Raw genomic sequence first — 14,342 nt, forward strand, 5'->3', positions numbered from 1 at the left:
AGGAGAACAATCAACCGGAAGCCGAAGTCGAACCTCCGATCCTGGGTTGCTTGCTTGGAAGTTTGACTGCTTACCTTGTCTGTCACCTCTTTCGGCAAATCTCCTAGCTCGGTGACTTGGGGGACTCCTACTATAGGGTTTGTATCGCACTTGACCAAGCCCGAAACTACAAGTAAGCTTCAAGTGAAATTGATACATTACCTTGTGCATCTTCATCGGTTAAAGATACCACCCATGGATAGAGGAAAAGTACTTCCAGAAAAGATGCCACATCTACATATGAGACAGATAAGACACGTGAAAATGATACCACACTTCAGTACTTAGAAGCTTCGTGATTACTCAATGGCTTGGATCTTGCAAGTCCCCAACCGAAGAGCTTCCCTCACTCGGGAACTTAGGGGAGCACTGTTTGTACCATACTTGACCAATCCCGAAACTACTGAGCACCGGTCAACGTTATACCGTCAAAGACCCAGAAGAGCTTCCCTTCAACCAGGAGGCCAATCACAATGCGACATGTGTCGACATCAGAAGCCAATCACAGCTCGACACGTGTCAATGTTACAACACAACTAGAAACTCTCTTCTATAAATAGGGATCATTCTCCCACAATAATCTCTAATGTCATTTTGTACTAAACTATTCACTAGAACTCACAAAATGAGAGCTTGAACCTATGTATTTGTGTAAACCCTTCACAATTAATGAGAACTCCTCTACTCCGTGGACGTAGCCGATCTGGGTGAACCACGTACATCTTGTGTTTGCTTCCATGTCCCTATTCATTTACGTACTTATCTTCACTAGTGATCGAAGCAACCAAGCGAAGGTCACAAACCTGACACTTTCTGTTGTACCAAAGTCCTCGCTGATTTTGTGCATCAATACATACTAATCTTATAATTAGTCCCTAAAAGAGATTTACGATTAGTCCGACACTCTGACTTTTAATTAGTAATCATGCATCGTTAACAGGTTGATTAACAGACTGGACTGCTTTGCTGGCTAGACGATGATCGAGTTGGCTTAAATAGGAACCCTTTCAAAAACAAAGAACCGCTCAAACTTAATCTTTTAGGCTCGTCCTATACGTATAGAAATGTTCCTTAGTACTAAATAAACCAATCTTCCAACGTACTTTAAGCAGATAGATATATATATCAGATAGTCTATACAGTAATGAAATGCTGGATTTCTTGTAACTTGAACTTTATTAAAACTGAGCTTACTTGACAGTTCTGCTATAAGGGTGCATATGCTGATACGCATATGGACGACAGAAAAATTGAGTGCATGTGTGAAAAGCTTTCGAATATGAGTAACGTATATGTACTTGTAAGTTGGAAAATGATTCTTATAGTTTTCTCATCGATCTAATTTATAGTATTTGTGCAGACAGGCATTGGCTTAATTTTCTGAACTCCTCGAAGTGTTCGTTATATATGTGATCCTTCGTTAGGGAATATGTAAATGGAATACTGCGGGCAGTGCATCAATGTGCTTTCTTCTAACCTTTTTAACCAGAAATTAAGATCCTTGCAAAGTATTAATGACAGAGATTTAGGGTTTAGGGTTCAAATTCCATACATCAAGAATCTTAATTTCTGGTCTCTACCCAGCTATATTTGGTCAGCATATACGTTCTTCAGGCCTGCAACACTAAAGCTCTAGACACATTCATGACAGATTATGCCATTGGGCCCTAGTCACAAGAGTAAATTGTAGCAATGGTCCCTCAACTTTAATCAAATTGGAGCAATGATCCCTCAACTAAAAATTCATTACGTACGATTGGTCTCTCAACTCATCAAAATGTGTAGCTATGATCATTTTCGTCAACTTTGTCATAATTTGTCAAAATGAGTTATGTTGGAAGGACCATTTCTCCAATTGGGTTAAAGTTGATGGATCATTTCTCCAATTGGATTAGAGTTGAGGGATCTATGGTAGTAGACTTTTAGTTGAAAGACTATAGCTGCACGTTTTGATGAGTTGAGGAACCAATGATAATGGATTTTTAGTTGAAGAACTATTGCTCCAATTGAGTTAAAGTTAAGGGATTATTGCTACAATTTACTCTAGTCACAATATACCAATATGTACGTAGGAGCACTACTAGAAGAGGGGCTTCTATTATCAATTAGACAGAGGAAATTCTTTAAACACAAGGCTCATCAGATTTCCAGCATATTTTGGTTCATTTATGTATTTTTTCTTGTTTTTCAAATTTTTATATTTAAGAAAACTCTATCATATATCCTACTCTCATTTTTAACTCCACGAACTCTTGTTAATATTTTACTATTATTATTTTTTTAATATATTCGATTTGATGATCAAAAATTATAAAAAAATTATTAAAAAATTAAAAATAAATACGTACATATGCTCTAAAACAAAACCAGAACTGAAAACTTTGAAGTATGAACGTAAGAAACAAGTCATTAGCTCTGATTGAAAAAGATTCCGACAGAAGTTGTGGAGGATGCAGAGGTGGGGCTTGAGGATTAGGAGGTGCACGTGGGGATGATAAGGCTGCCATTTTGACCAATCAACACCTTGTCGTTTCCCGGATCGTGAGTGGCAGATTGCGATTGGCCGCAAAAGAAATTTAAGGACGAGTGGTTACTGTGTAGTTCCTGACTTGTAGTTATGTTCTCACTTGCCCTCCCATGCTCATAATTTTACTTTTATTTTTCTCTCTGTCCTTTGTTTTGGGACCAAACGCAAACAGTATGAAATTACTGTAGGATGCTGGCGTATCTGGGTTTATAACACATACTGCACGTGCATGTGACTTCTACAATCACAGGAGCCATAAATTTAGTGAGACCCGCGTCATAATTTTTTTTTTTCAGTTTCATATCTTCAATCCAGTGAGACTGAGTAGGAGATAAAGGTGCAACGCGTTTATCATGTGGTTGTAAAGTTTTAGGCTAATGATGTGATATTGATTCAGAACATGTTATTATATTCATGTCATATTAGTTTTTATCGAAACTGAGAGTTAAATTCTTTCTTCCCGTCTAATTAACCATTTTTGTTTCCATTTTAGTTGGGATGGATATTTCATACATGATATATGCCAAACACGTCCCCTAATTAAGTTAATTTTCATACTTGCTTGAGGTTCTGGATTTTTTCAAAATGTAACCCATTTATGTCTATTCATTAGAAAATCAACTCATCTCACTTTTTTTTTCCCATAACGTTTGGAGAACTAACATATGTTAAAGTTTGATGGATCAAGATGAATGGATATGTGAATTGAGATCTCGCATCTCCTTCTCAATTTTCGACTAGGGCACAACTTTGATATATAGTTCATAACTATACTTTTGGTGAACTACAACTCATAATTTCAAGACAATTTGAATTTTCAAGTTTTTAGTAGAATATTAATCTACTATATATAATGGCCTTTTTCTTCTAATAATATAAACAACATTTGTTCTACTCTGACTCAACTCCACATCGACTGGTACAAACTCAATACATAAACCAATTGTGTCTTTCTCCCACATTACATGTGTATCTGAAAGCAACAAAGTTTTTTCTCTCAATCTCTGAGCTGCTCTTAGCTAAAGAGTGTGGGATGCTCGTTTAACCTCTGTATTTATCTCGTTCCTTATTTTACCTAGGTGCACTGCGTTTTCAAAAACTTCTTGTCGAACCGGCTTCTCTTTCAATCCATGCTGGACCAATCAATATACCAATAATCAAGTCTTCAGTCAGAAAATCTTGAGCAGTACTCATTATATTGGCTTAGGTATATGCTGCCAACAGCCTTCATTAGGTGGTTAGGTAAGGTGGATATATGTGTGTACATTACGCGTACCTAATTTCATCTTGCTTTTACTTTCATTTGGTATGTGTCACGACTTTTAGCTAGGACTTATGCATGTTTGCAGGCCAGGCTAACCTTGAAATCAGTAGAGATAAGGTTCTTATTAATTGGCAAATCCCATGTTAATATTGTCCTGCAGTGCTCCTAGTTCCATATATATATAAATACGTCAAGTGATATTTGCACTGTCCTTTTCTTCACGTGCATATTTTCTTTTTCTTATATCTTTTAGATTGAACAAAGGAAAAAAAAAAGTAATAAACTGAAATAATGAAAAGAGTGCATGAATATAACCCGTATAGTTCTTTTTACTTTCTCATGGAAGTAGGGAATTTGATGGACCAGGTACTAAAAACAAAGCCATTAAGGGTTTGTGTTGTAAAGTCATTTTAGTAGTTACTTATGTGAGGTGGTAGAAAGGAACAGTAGTAGGTTTGCTTAAAATGAAGATGAATCCAAAGTAGAATTTAAATTGTCCAATCGTAGGGTACAACTCGCATGTGATCACCCATACTTTTTCAATATGCATTTGAAAGCTGAGTTGACAACACCATAAAATCAAAAACACACCTTACAAGCTCGAGAAAATATAATTTATCAACAGTAGCATACAAACATGTATTATGACGAAAAAGATGAGCATAACTGGAAACACTCAAAACTCTCTCAAACAAACAAAAATACGCAACACTTATCACCAATGTGGTGGCAGGCAGCTGTGATATTGCATCACAGATTCACAGGGTCCTTTTTTTCTTTTCTTCCCGGAATATAGCTGCCTCTTTGGCCCTGCATTTTATCTTTCTGACTAGAGAATAAAAGATCACTTCTCTAATTAGAGAAAACATGTAACAAGAGGCTGAAGAATATATATATATAGTCCCTTTCTATGATATTTGCTACAAAAAAGAATTTGAGCAATATTTGCCAAATTTAGGGGTTACTTTATCTGTTTCTCACCCTTATTTTACCCAATGAAGTACTTATTAATTGATTAAATTGATGACCCAAGAATTAATTAAACGACCAAAACTAGTAAAATATGCACACACACGCAAAGGAGACAAAATACTCTAAAATTGGCTGGGAATATCTAATTAATTAGTTAAGAGATTTTCTATAGTACAAATGCCCAAAAGAAAGGCTTTCTTCTGCAGGAAAGAAAAAACAATTTTCATCATCACCAGCATTTCTCATTGCTATTTACACCTCATCATCATAAAGGAGAACGGTGGCACAGATCATCAGAGAGAGATCTAGAGACGCAGAGAGTTGATTAATTGTTTGCTGAAAACTTCACTGCAGCTGCTAGCAATGGTTGCTAATTTGCTTCAAGTTGGATTAAGCACATATATCATGTCATAATTTCCCGAAATGAGATTCATACTCTGAATAAACGACTAATGTTGAAGACTTGATGAATGGAAAATTAGTCATGCCAGCAGAGAAGCATGACTACACATCTCCTAATGATGTAGAGCCTTCCTTTCTGTTGTCGAAGATACCCTCCAAGCCTTCTGCATGAAACCCTATTTTTCTTGCTGGACTGATTAGCTTCCATGCCTGAACTGCTAAGCTTCATATCTCTCTTTATTTCTTCCGCTTAATTTGCCCGAATATATATAAAGATGTATATATTGTTAATACACAACAAAGAAAGAGATGGAGAAACACAGAGATTCCAAACTTCTTTGCTATGTTTTGAAAGGAAGCTTGGGAGGGGTTGATATAAATAGAGAAAGTGGTCCAAGGTTCCAAAAGAAAATGCACGTAGCAGTAGGCCCCCACCCAAAACCCTACCCATTTTTTTCCTGCAGGATTCCAAATTCCATGCACTTAAATTTCCATTTTTCAATTTTTCAATTTTTCAAATCACCCCTTATCCCCCTTGTATCTGTCTGACACGTCATCCTCTTCACCAACATTTATGTGGGCATCAACTACCAGGAAAATTGGTCGGCCATTCATTAAAAACAAAAACCAGAACAAAAACAAAAAAAATAAAAAATAAAATCATCTGAAAAATGAGTTACATTCATAGATATTTGAGCAACTTGGCATGCCAGTGTTCCCCAGCCCCTGAATTATTACAACTTCTAGGTAAAATTCTGATGTTTCCTTATCACGTCGTCCGACTGCATGCTCAAGATACAAGAAATCAAGCATAATTGTTATTGACCAAACAAAAATACTTAAAGAAAGCATAACTGTTAATAATGATTTCATCAATGAGTATGACACTTTTTTTTCTTTAAATAATAATAATAATAATGATGATGATTTCCTTATGAAAAAAATAAAACCAAAAATTTTCTGCTCCCATCATACGTGAAAATGTTCCACTTGGCCTAGAAAAACTGATTTCTATTATCTCTACTAATTAATAAAACACTCATTGTCAACCAAAATTCTATGAAATTATCAGTTTAACCCTCTAATTAAAACAGAACATGAATAAGAAATACGGGGCAGAAATGTAATTTCACACAACCAAAATTTGCTGTTTTTTTTTTCAAAACCTCACCTACATGTAATCTTAACATATCTCTAATAAAAAAATTTAAAAAAAAAAACTTTCTACTCCTACATTCTCTATCACTGTGTGTGCCCATATGCTAGTATGTTTTATTGAAAGTGGCTGAAATGGTGAAAATACAAATTTCAATTGTTGAGGGTCAAATTGTAATTTTTTTTGTCAATATGTTATTAATATGTTGTCGATATTTGATTAATCAGTTTATAATTAAAACTTATAAAATCTTCATTGCGGCTAATTTTCTTTTTATTAAATAAAAAATCATTTCATTGATAAGTCGAAATTTTCTTTCACAATCATATTGAATTCACATATGCTCCGAGAATTTGAGTTATTTTCTGCTAGCTAGCTTCTTCCGGGTAGGTCAAATTGCTAAATAAACTTTAAGTAGGTGACATTTTTAATAATTAATGCTCGTAAAGTAAAACATAACCATGGAACTGTATGTGTGTGTGTGTGTGTGTGTGTGTGTGTGTGTGTTTAAAGTCTGATAGAGCAGGAGATGTCTAGTTTCCACTTACATGGGATATATCCAATAGGATATTGGTGGAACTGATCCGAACGAACAGTGCGAGACAACATGGTGTGTGCAAATTACTATAATATTGAAGCTCGAAACTCAAAACTTGCAGAGAATCTGGGATGCTTCTTCAAACCCTACCAAAGTTAAAATTAGCTACTTGATTATCTGATTGTTTTGGCCTTCAGATGAAACATAATCCCACATGTTTAGTCTCGTGCTCCTCCCATGTATGTCACTTGGAAAAGAAAAAAAAATTAGGTCAACTTAACTTAGAGCATGAACCAAATCTTAATCCCTTAAGTTTTGGGGAATATATGCATAATAAGTGATTTGATTTTGATTAGGGCTGACCAAAGAGGCTGGTCTAGTACTTATTAGACACTTGGTGGTACTGACTTTCACCAAAAACTAAAAGGCAAATAATTGTTTGCACAGCCTTTTTCTCTTTAGGCATACTTATATTTCTTTATATCCTTTGATTATTATTTATTTATTTTAATTTAATTGCAAAAAATAAAGGGATGTGCATGAGGAAAAAATAAGTGTGTGAAAATTATCTTCTAAATTTACTTGTATTTGGGGGGAGAATCCTACAATATAATCAATTTGTGTCTTATAATCCAGATGGACGACGAGTTTATAACTTATGGTATGAGCATTACTAACCAATTATGTTAAAATATGAGTGAATTAATAATACCAAGTAATAACATGTTTCAGACTTTCAATACCAAACAATAATTTTTCTATTATACCAAGAGACCGACCAACCCAACTTATTTTATTGTACCTTATAGTAAGTACGGAATGCAAAATTTCAAACCCATATAGTAGGTTTACCTTAGTATTTCATATAAACAAATCTAATTTAATGTGTGCTCACCTAGACAAGGATTTACATGATACAAGTACAACATTGTTGTATGTCAATGCTATGTAAAAAAATACACATATCAATATATCATTAGCACAAATTGCCATAGTTAGAGACTTAGAGTGCTCTCAAAGCATTGTTCGGAAATCTTTTTTAATATACCCATAACACAATACGGCACACCATATACTATTATACAAATGGAAGATATTTGTTTTTTTCAAATGTCCCCCTACTTGTATAATAACATATAACGTATGTGCTTCTATTTCAGGCACGCTGAAAAATCTCTCATTTCAATCTTCATATGAACGATGCACACTACTACAAGTATATTTTTGGGGCAAACCAAAAGTTAAGTATATTTTGGTTAGCGAGTTAGGTTAGTACTTGGCATACTATATGCTTAATCTACTGTCATCCACCAAATGAATGGGAGACATTAATTCATAAAATAAAATAAATCCCATCAAAACAGCTTTTTGATTGAATTAGACTCCATATCTTTTTACCTGCCGGAAAGGGTCAGGTGAGTCCAATCTAAGCCTTATCTGATTCTGGGCCTGGCCCATCTTGAATAGGATGTTTCCAGGAAGCTATTAGAGCAAACAGTAGGACCCATTGCAGCTTTTACATTATAGATGAAGAACCTCATAGAAGATCCAGTTTCAGGAGACAAAGTCCATAAAAAAAAATTCAAATCTGAATTGACGACCTCCATTGTCAAAATTGGTCCAGGTTCTTGTCTCAAAGTATTGATTGGCTCTTCTTTTGTTTTAATATTGGCATGCTTCCATGTAAGGTGTTGTTTATTAGGAAGAGAAATGTTAAGGAGACTATCTAAAAATGCTCTATTATCTCATGCTTTTAGTACAATGTTTTATAATATTAGCATGGAAATTGATGTTAAATTGTGAGGTGACAGATAGTTCATAAAGAATTCTACTTATGATGTTAAATTGTGATTTGTTACTTTTGTAATGTATTGAAATTGTGATCTTCGTTTAATGAGCCAAGTAGTGTTCTTTGATAAATTACAAAGAGTTAAGGTTTAGGATGTAAGTTAAGATTAGTTGGCTAAGAAAGTGTTCAGATCTCTTTCCACGCGAGCTCAAATTCTCCTTAGTTTCAAAAAGAGTATCTTATAGTAAACAATATTAGAATGACGTAGCTAACTGGTCACACTGACACCTGTTGTTCTATTTTTCACTTTAGAGGAAGAGAAATTTAGTTACAGTCTATACATCCAATTTAACAATGTGATTGTGCCTATCTTAACGAGTTATTTTTGTATATGCAATCAAACAATATTTTTCAAGAAATTGTTGAGGAACACATAACTAGCTAGTCACGTCGCCATGGTTGTAAATCCAAAACAAGACAACCCCAGCACGCGAGACCCTCGTGAGGGTCATGGGTGCTGCCTGAGATAACATCGATTTTGTACTGTTCATGATTCGAGGGGGCCTTTCGGGCTCCGATCAATTGTGTCCATTCAATGTTTTCTAATTCGTTAGGGTTTATTTTAAACTTGGGCATAAAAACAAAAGTGAAGAACGGACAAAGTTTGTTCTTAGTTAAATAAAAGATTACGTTCCTCCGAATATCTCTAAACTAATTTGTTCAGTGTATTAAGTCGCCTAATTTCGTTTGGGATCAGACTGTGCAAATCTCAACAAGATTTTGGGGGATTTTGTTTAATTAATCTTTGGGTTTTGAATTGTACAAAGTACTCTAGCTTGACCAAATTGCGAGAAGCTCTTGATTCCAAAAGATTCTAAGGAAATCTTAAGAGGAACCTACCAGGCAAAACATGGGAATAATGGAACATTTTTTGGTTTGTTTTGAAGAAATTTAGGTTGCACTAGAAAACTAATTGATAATATATGGAGTAGCTTACTTATTCATAAGCACATGTAAGGTCTTTTATTTTTTTGATGTGAGACTCACTCACAAAACGCCGCCTCAAGTATGACAAATTTTCAAGCCTAACACATAGACAACACAAATTGATTGACGTTGAGCACGTGTGACTATTGAATTTCACACATGAGATAACCTGCTCTGATATGATGAAGAAGTTGAGGTTCCCCCATAGAACCAATTGGCAATATAGAAGGTTGCTTAATAAGCACATGCAGGGTCTCTCATTTCTCAATATAAAATTCACTCTCAACATATTTCTTATGTTTCTCTTCAAAATCAATGTTTGAGAGCCTCTTGAATCTTGATATTTGCCCCAGCGAGATAGATTCGGAAGTCTCAAGTGGGATAAAATTAGCCCAATTCCTTCCAATGTAACAAGCAAGAAACGATTGAGTTTCATTTTGTTTTGTGTTGAACAAAATCATACATACATGTAGAGAAACATACTATATATGAAAATGAAATTCATACAGTAGAACCTAAAGCTGGTGTTTCCAAAGCACCTTAGTGCAGTAGTTCCTTCCTATCACGAGTTGTATACGACATATGCGAGAAAACATTGTGAAAATTATTTTTACACGTCCATTACCTTGTGCGCATTTACATTCATTTTTGTCCCTTTTTTTAAATTTATTTAATCTACAAAAGAAGAAAATGAGCGGACGTAAGTTCATTTTCGAAAAATAAAAGAGTGTGGCTAGTTAATGATAAAAATGTTATTATTTTGAGCCTGAACCTGAGTTCATAGTTTCACCGAGGGCGAAACCGTCTTTTTATTTATTTATTTTTTTTTTCTTCGGGAATTGGTTCCCCACAAAAGAGAATGATGACCGATATTTTGAAATAACTGTAAGACAAATAACAAAGAAACTTACATAGTAAAGAATCCCAAATGTGCAATATCTATTCAGAACACTCCACAAACCCCAGACAAGATGGACCATCCTGTTTCTGCCCAGAAACTTCCAATCTGGATAGAGTAATGAGCTATTTTGTACCCATCTTATGCGTTTTCTAGTTGATGTGTGTATGTAGCAAACATCACACAAGACTAGGGTGGTCCATTTTGTGATCCTTTAGACTTTGATAATTCAATCTTTGGGGTCGGATTCTTAGATTAAAACTCGGTACTTCTTTCACATGAGAGATCATAGATATAACTGTGGAAGCCCTTGCAAACCGATTTTTGGATTGAAGCCCAATATGCAAAACAAAGTTCATGAATGCATAGCCCAAACCAATATATAAATGGTCAATGTCCAAAGTATGGGGAATTAGAACTCAACTGGTTAAAAGTATTTATCAATTCACTGGAGGTATTGAAGGATTAAATATGGAGAAAATTGCGGCACTCCCCACTATTTTTACACATGAAATCGTTCAATATTTCTTTGGTGTTCTCCTTAAGCATTACAGGCTATGGGGCAAGAAGCTTTAACATATTCCCTCAAAGAGGTTGAGGCAGAGTAGATAACTAAGGGTGACTATTCAAAGTGGCGTCTGGGCTTCACCTTAACCCTGAGAGAAAAGTTGGATGCACCACTCATGGAGGTCCTAAAATTTGAGTTCCAAGAAAAGCAACAACGAAGGAAATACGAAGCCCTACTAGTGGGACACAAATTGGTGCTTGAGCTCCGATCCTACATTTGACCCCTCAATTTCGCTTGGATGCAAAAAATAAAATAAATACAATGAACTTTGTAGATTTTCATTATCAAAATTTCGTTTAAAGCAATTGGTTTAGCACCCCTCCCACAAAACCACCAATCTCATCTAGCATTTTCTCAAATATGTATTTACATCTAGTTTTATATGTCATTCAGTTTGACAAGTATATCAACAAGATAGAAAATATTGACGCATCGACCATATTAACATAGAACACTCAATTATTTCTTTCATATCAAGTTTATTGTCAATATTGTCAATGTACGTATATCCACTGCCAATGTATATATTAGGTATATTGAAGACCAGGAGAGAGTACAATTTTTAAAAGAAGGCTTTTCTTAATGGTTATTTTCAACTAGATTTTATGAATCATTGGCCAAGCCAATTCTTTGAGCTGAAAACTCAAACGATGGATATGACAATTGATTCTGCATTTTGGTCACAAACTCATGCATTCATGCACATATATTATTATATATCACTACACAATTGAATATGTTCTACCAAATGTTTTACCTGGGAATAGCAGGTAGCTAGCTAGATTCAGTTCATCAAGTTTTTGATAAAAGTTATAATAGTAATTCTTCTCTTGCCAAATGCATGCACTGACAAACAAACCAGACCTGATACAGCGAAATGTGGGATAACCTGCCATATGTTGGGCAAAGGATAATATTTTGCAATCCTAGTGACTTTCACAACTACCAAGTGTGAACCCTATTTACAATAAGACAAATATCCCTTATGCAATAACCAATCACAAAAGGCCACGTACGTATTGAGCCAATCAAAACGTGCCACGTCCAGCCTAGGAAATTTCAACCTATCCCATCCGATCGAGGAACATCCCCTCTCCCCCACATTAAATACCTAATAAACAAGCGCTGCAACAGATCATAGTACTGTGGTGAAGATACTGCGAGATAAGGTTTGGATGGGACAAGGAAAGCAAAAGCCAAAAGGAAAGGGCTTCAAAAACTCCACACATTGGAGGAAGATTCTCTGCCTTTTTACTTTTCGTGTTCCTTTATATCTTTTTATTTGTGTAATCGCGATTAAATTATATCAATATTTGATATTATTATTTATTTTTATTTTATTATTTTTATAAAAAATAATATAAAAAATTGACGTGATTTAACCATAACGCAGAAGGATAAGAAAAGTGAGAGAGCAGAGAATCTGCCTCCCAACACATTATTATTCTGGAGATGTGAAAAGCAGGCAACTAGGGCACCATGAGATCAGATCAGGTAAGGTTTTAATAACAGCGGAGAGTTCGATCAAGGGGGATGAATTTTGCATAAAAAAATGTAAAAAGTTTTAGTTGAACCCATCAACTTGCTCAAGTTGGTCTTACTTTAAGTACACCATCCCACGCATCGACACAACTATATAATATACCATACACTCTTCTCATATTTCAGGAAAAAAAAAATGAGCCTCCCTATGAGCTTCAACCCTATATCAATATCAGAAATACAAGAGTTCAACTCGTCTTCTTCTTCCTCGGGATAAAAAAACCCTAGTGTCTGAACCTCCTCCTTGTCAGCGGCTGGATCGAGTAAATCTAGATACCTTTCACTCTCTATATGTAGTCCCTTCCATTTACTTTTGTTGTGCTGTGCTGTTTATTAACTAAATTTAGTTGGACCAATGCATGTGATGGATTGCTTGAATGAGAGCACGAGTGACTCATCAAATAATGGGGTAAAGGATGCAAGTTCTAACAAGTTGCCTTCTTCTAGGTACAAGGGAGTAGTACCACAGCCCAATGGTAGATGGGGGGCTCAAATATATGAGAAGCACCAACGTGTGTGGTTGGGAACCTTCAATGAAGAAGAAGAAGCTGCTAAGACCTACGACATTGCCTTGCTAAAGTTCCGGGGACTTGCTGCCATCACAAACTTCTGTCAGAGCCAAATAAAACCCTACATAGAAGATGGCAACGAGGCCATTTTCTTGGAATCCCATTCCAAGGCTGAGATCGTTGACATGCTTCGAAAACACTCGTACGTCAACGAGCTTGAAATGTACAAGCATAAGTTGCTGAACGCCGGAGTTCGTGGTGGTGGTCGAAAGCGAAGTAAGTGTCACGTCGATCCAACTGACGCGTGTTATGAGAGGGAGTTGCTTTTCGAGAAGGTGGCGACGCCAAGCGACGTAGGGAGGTTGAATCGTATGGTGATACCAAAACAACAAGCTGAGAAGCATTTTCAGGTTCATGAGAGTGTAGAACTGTGTAAAGGGGTTTTGTTGAATTTTGAGGATGAGGAAGGGAACGTGTGGAGGTTTAGGTATTGTTATTGGAGTAGTAGTCAGAGTTATGTGTTGACCAAGGGATGGACACGTTTTGTGAAGGAGAAGAAGTTGAAAGCTGGTGATGTTTTGAGGTTTCAGAGATCGGTAAGGGAGGATAAGAAGCTGTTCATTGAATGTAGACCTAGAAACGTCGATAGTCTGCGGTTCAGAGAGATACCTGCTGGGCGGGTTGCTGAGCCTTTAGCGGCGGTTCAGGATGATGGAGTGGTGAGGTTGTTCGGAGTTAACATTATGAAAACATGTAACAGTTGCATTGTAGACAATAGCAGGTGTTGGAGGCTTGGAGCTAGTTTAAGGTGAAAAGAACGAATTGTAATTCTACTGGGATGTTTATCTTTTTCGTGTTTTGTCAATGAGAAGATCCTTTTTGGTATGTTTATCATTATAATGCCATCGTTTTGTATCCAAATATATATCGTAACACAATAGTTAAATAAAAAGGGCAAACATACAAAAAGGAGGGTTCAAACTTCAAACTTCAATTTTGACACAAATTTTCTTTTGTGCGTAAACAAGTTGTCATGGTATGTTTAGATTACCACCTTTCACAAGTCCCTTATAGAAAGTGATTGGTGTGATAGATCATGTAGAATAAAATTGAGTTCATTCTTGGGATTAGGCTTTAGGATGTACTAATTA

The 14,342-nt window shown here is 35.7% G+C and overlaps 2 protein-coding genes across 2 annotated transcripts; one reads left to right on the forward strand and one right to left on the reverse strand.

The window, feature by feature from the left end:
* Positions 1-4,920: 4,920 nt before the first annotated feature.
* LOC103404704 (small polypeptide DEVIL 3) lies at positions 4,921-5,555 on the reverse strand. Its single transcript, XM_008343641.4, has one exon. The coding sequence runs from the start codon at positions 5,431-5,433 to the stop codon at positions 5,281-5,283; it is 153 nt and encodes a 50-aa protein (XP_008341863.1). The 5' UTR covers positions 5,434-5,555; the 3' UTR covers positions 4,921-5,280.
* A 7,257-nt stretch (positions 5,556-12,812) lies between these two features.
* Positions 12,813-14,076, forward strand: LOC103404703 (AP2/ERF and B3 domain-containing transcription repressor RAV2-like). The gene has a single exon (XM_029097809.2). The coding sequence runs from the start codon at positions 13,038-13,040 to the stop codon at positions 14,001-14,003; it is 966 nt and encodes a 321-aa protein (XP_028953642.1). The 5' UTR covers positions 12,813-13,037; the 3' UTR covers positions 14,004-14,076.
* The last annotated feature ends 266 nt before the right edge of the window (positions 14,077-14,342 follow it).

Source organism: Malus domestica, chromosome 17 (assembly GCF_042453785.1).
Source record: "Malus domestica chromosome 17, GDT2T_hap1".
NCBI classification, from domain to species: Eukaryota; Viridiplantae; Streptophyta; class Magnoliopsida; order Rosales; family Rosaceae; genus Malus; species Malus domestica.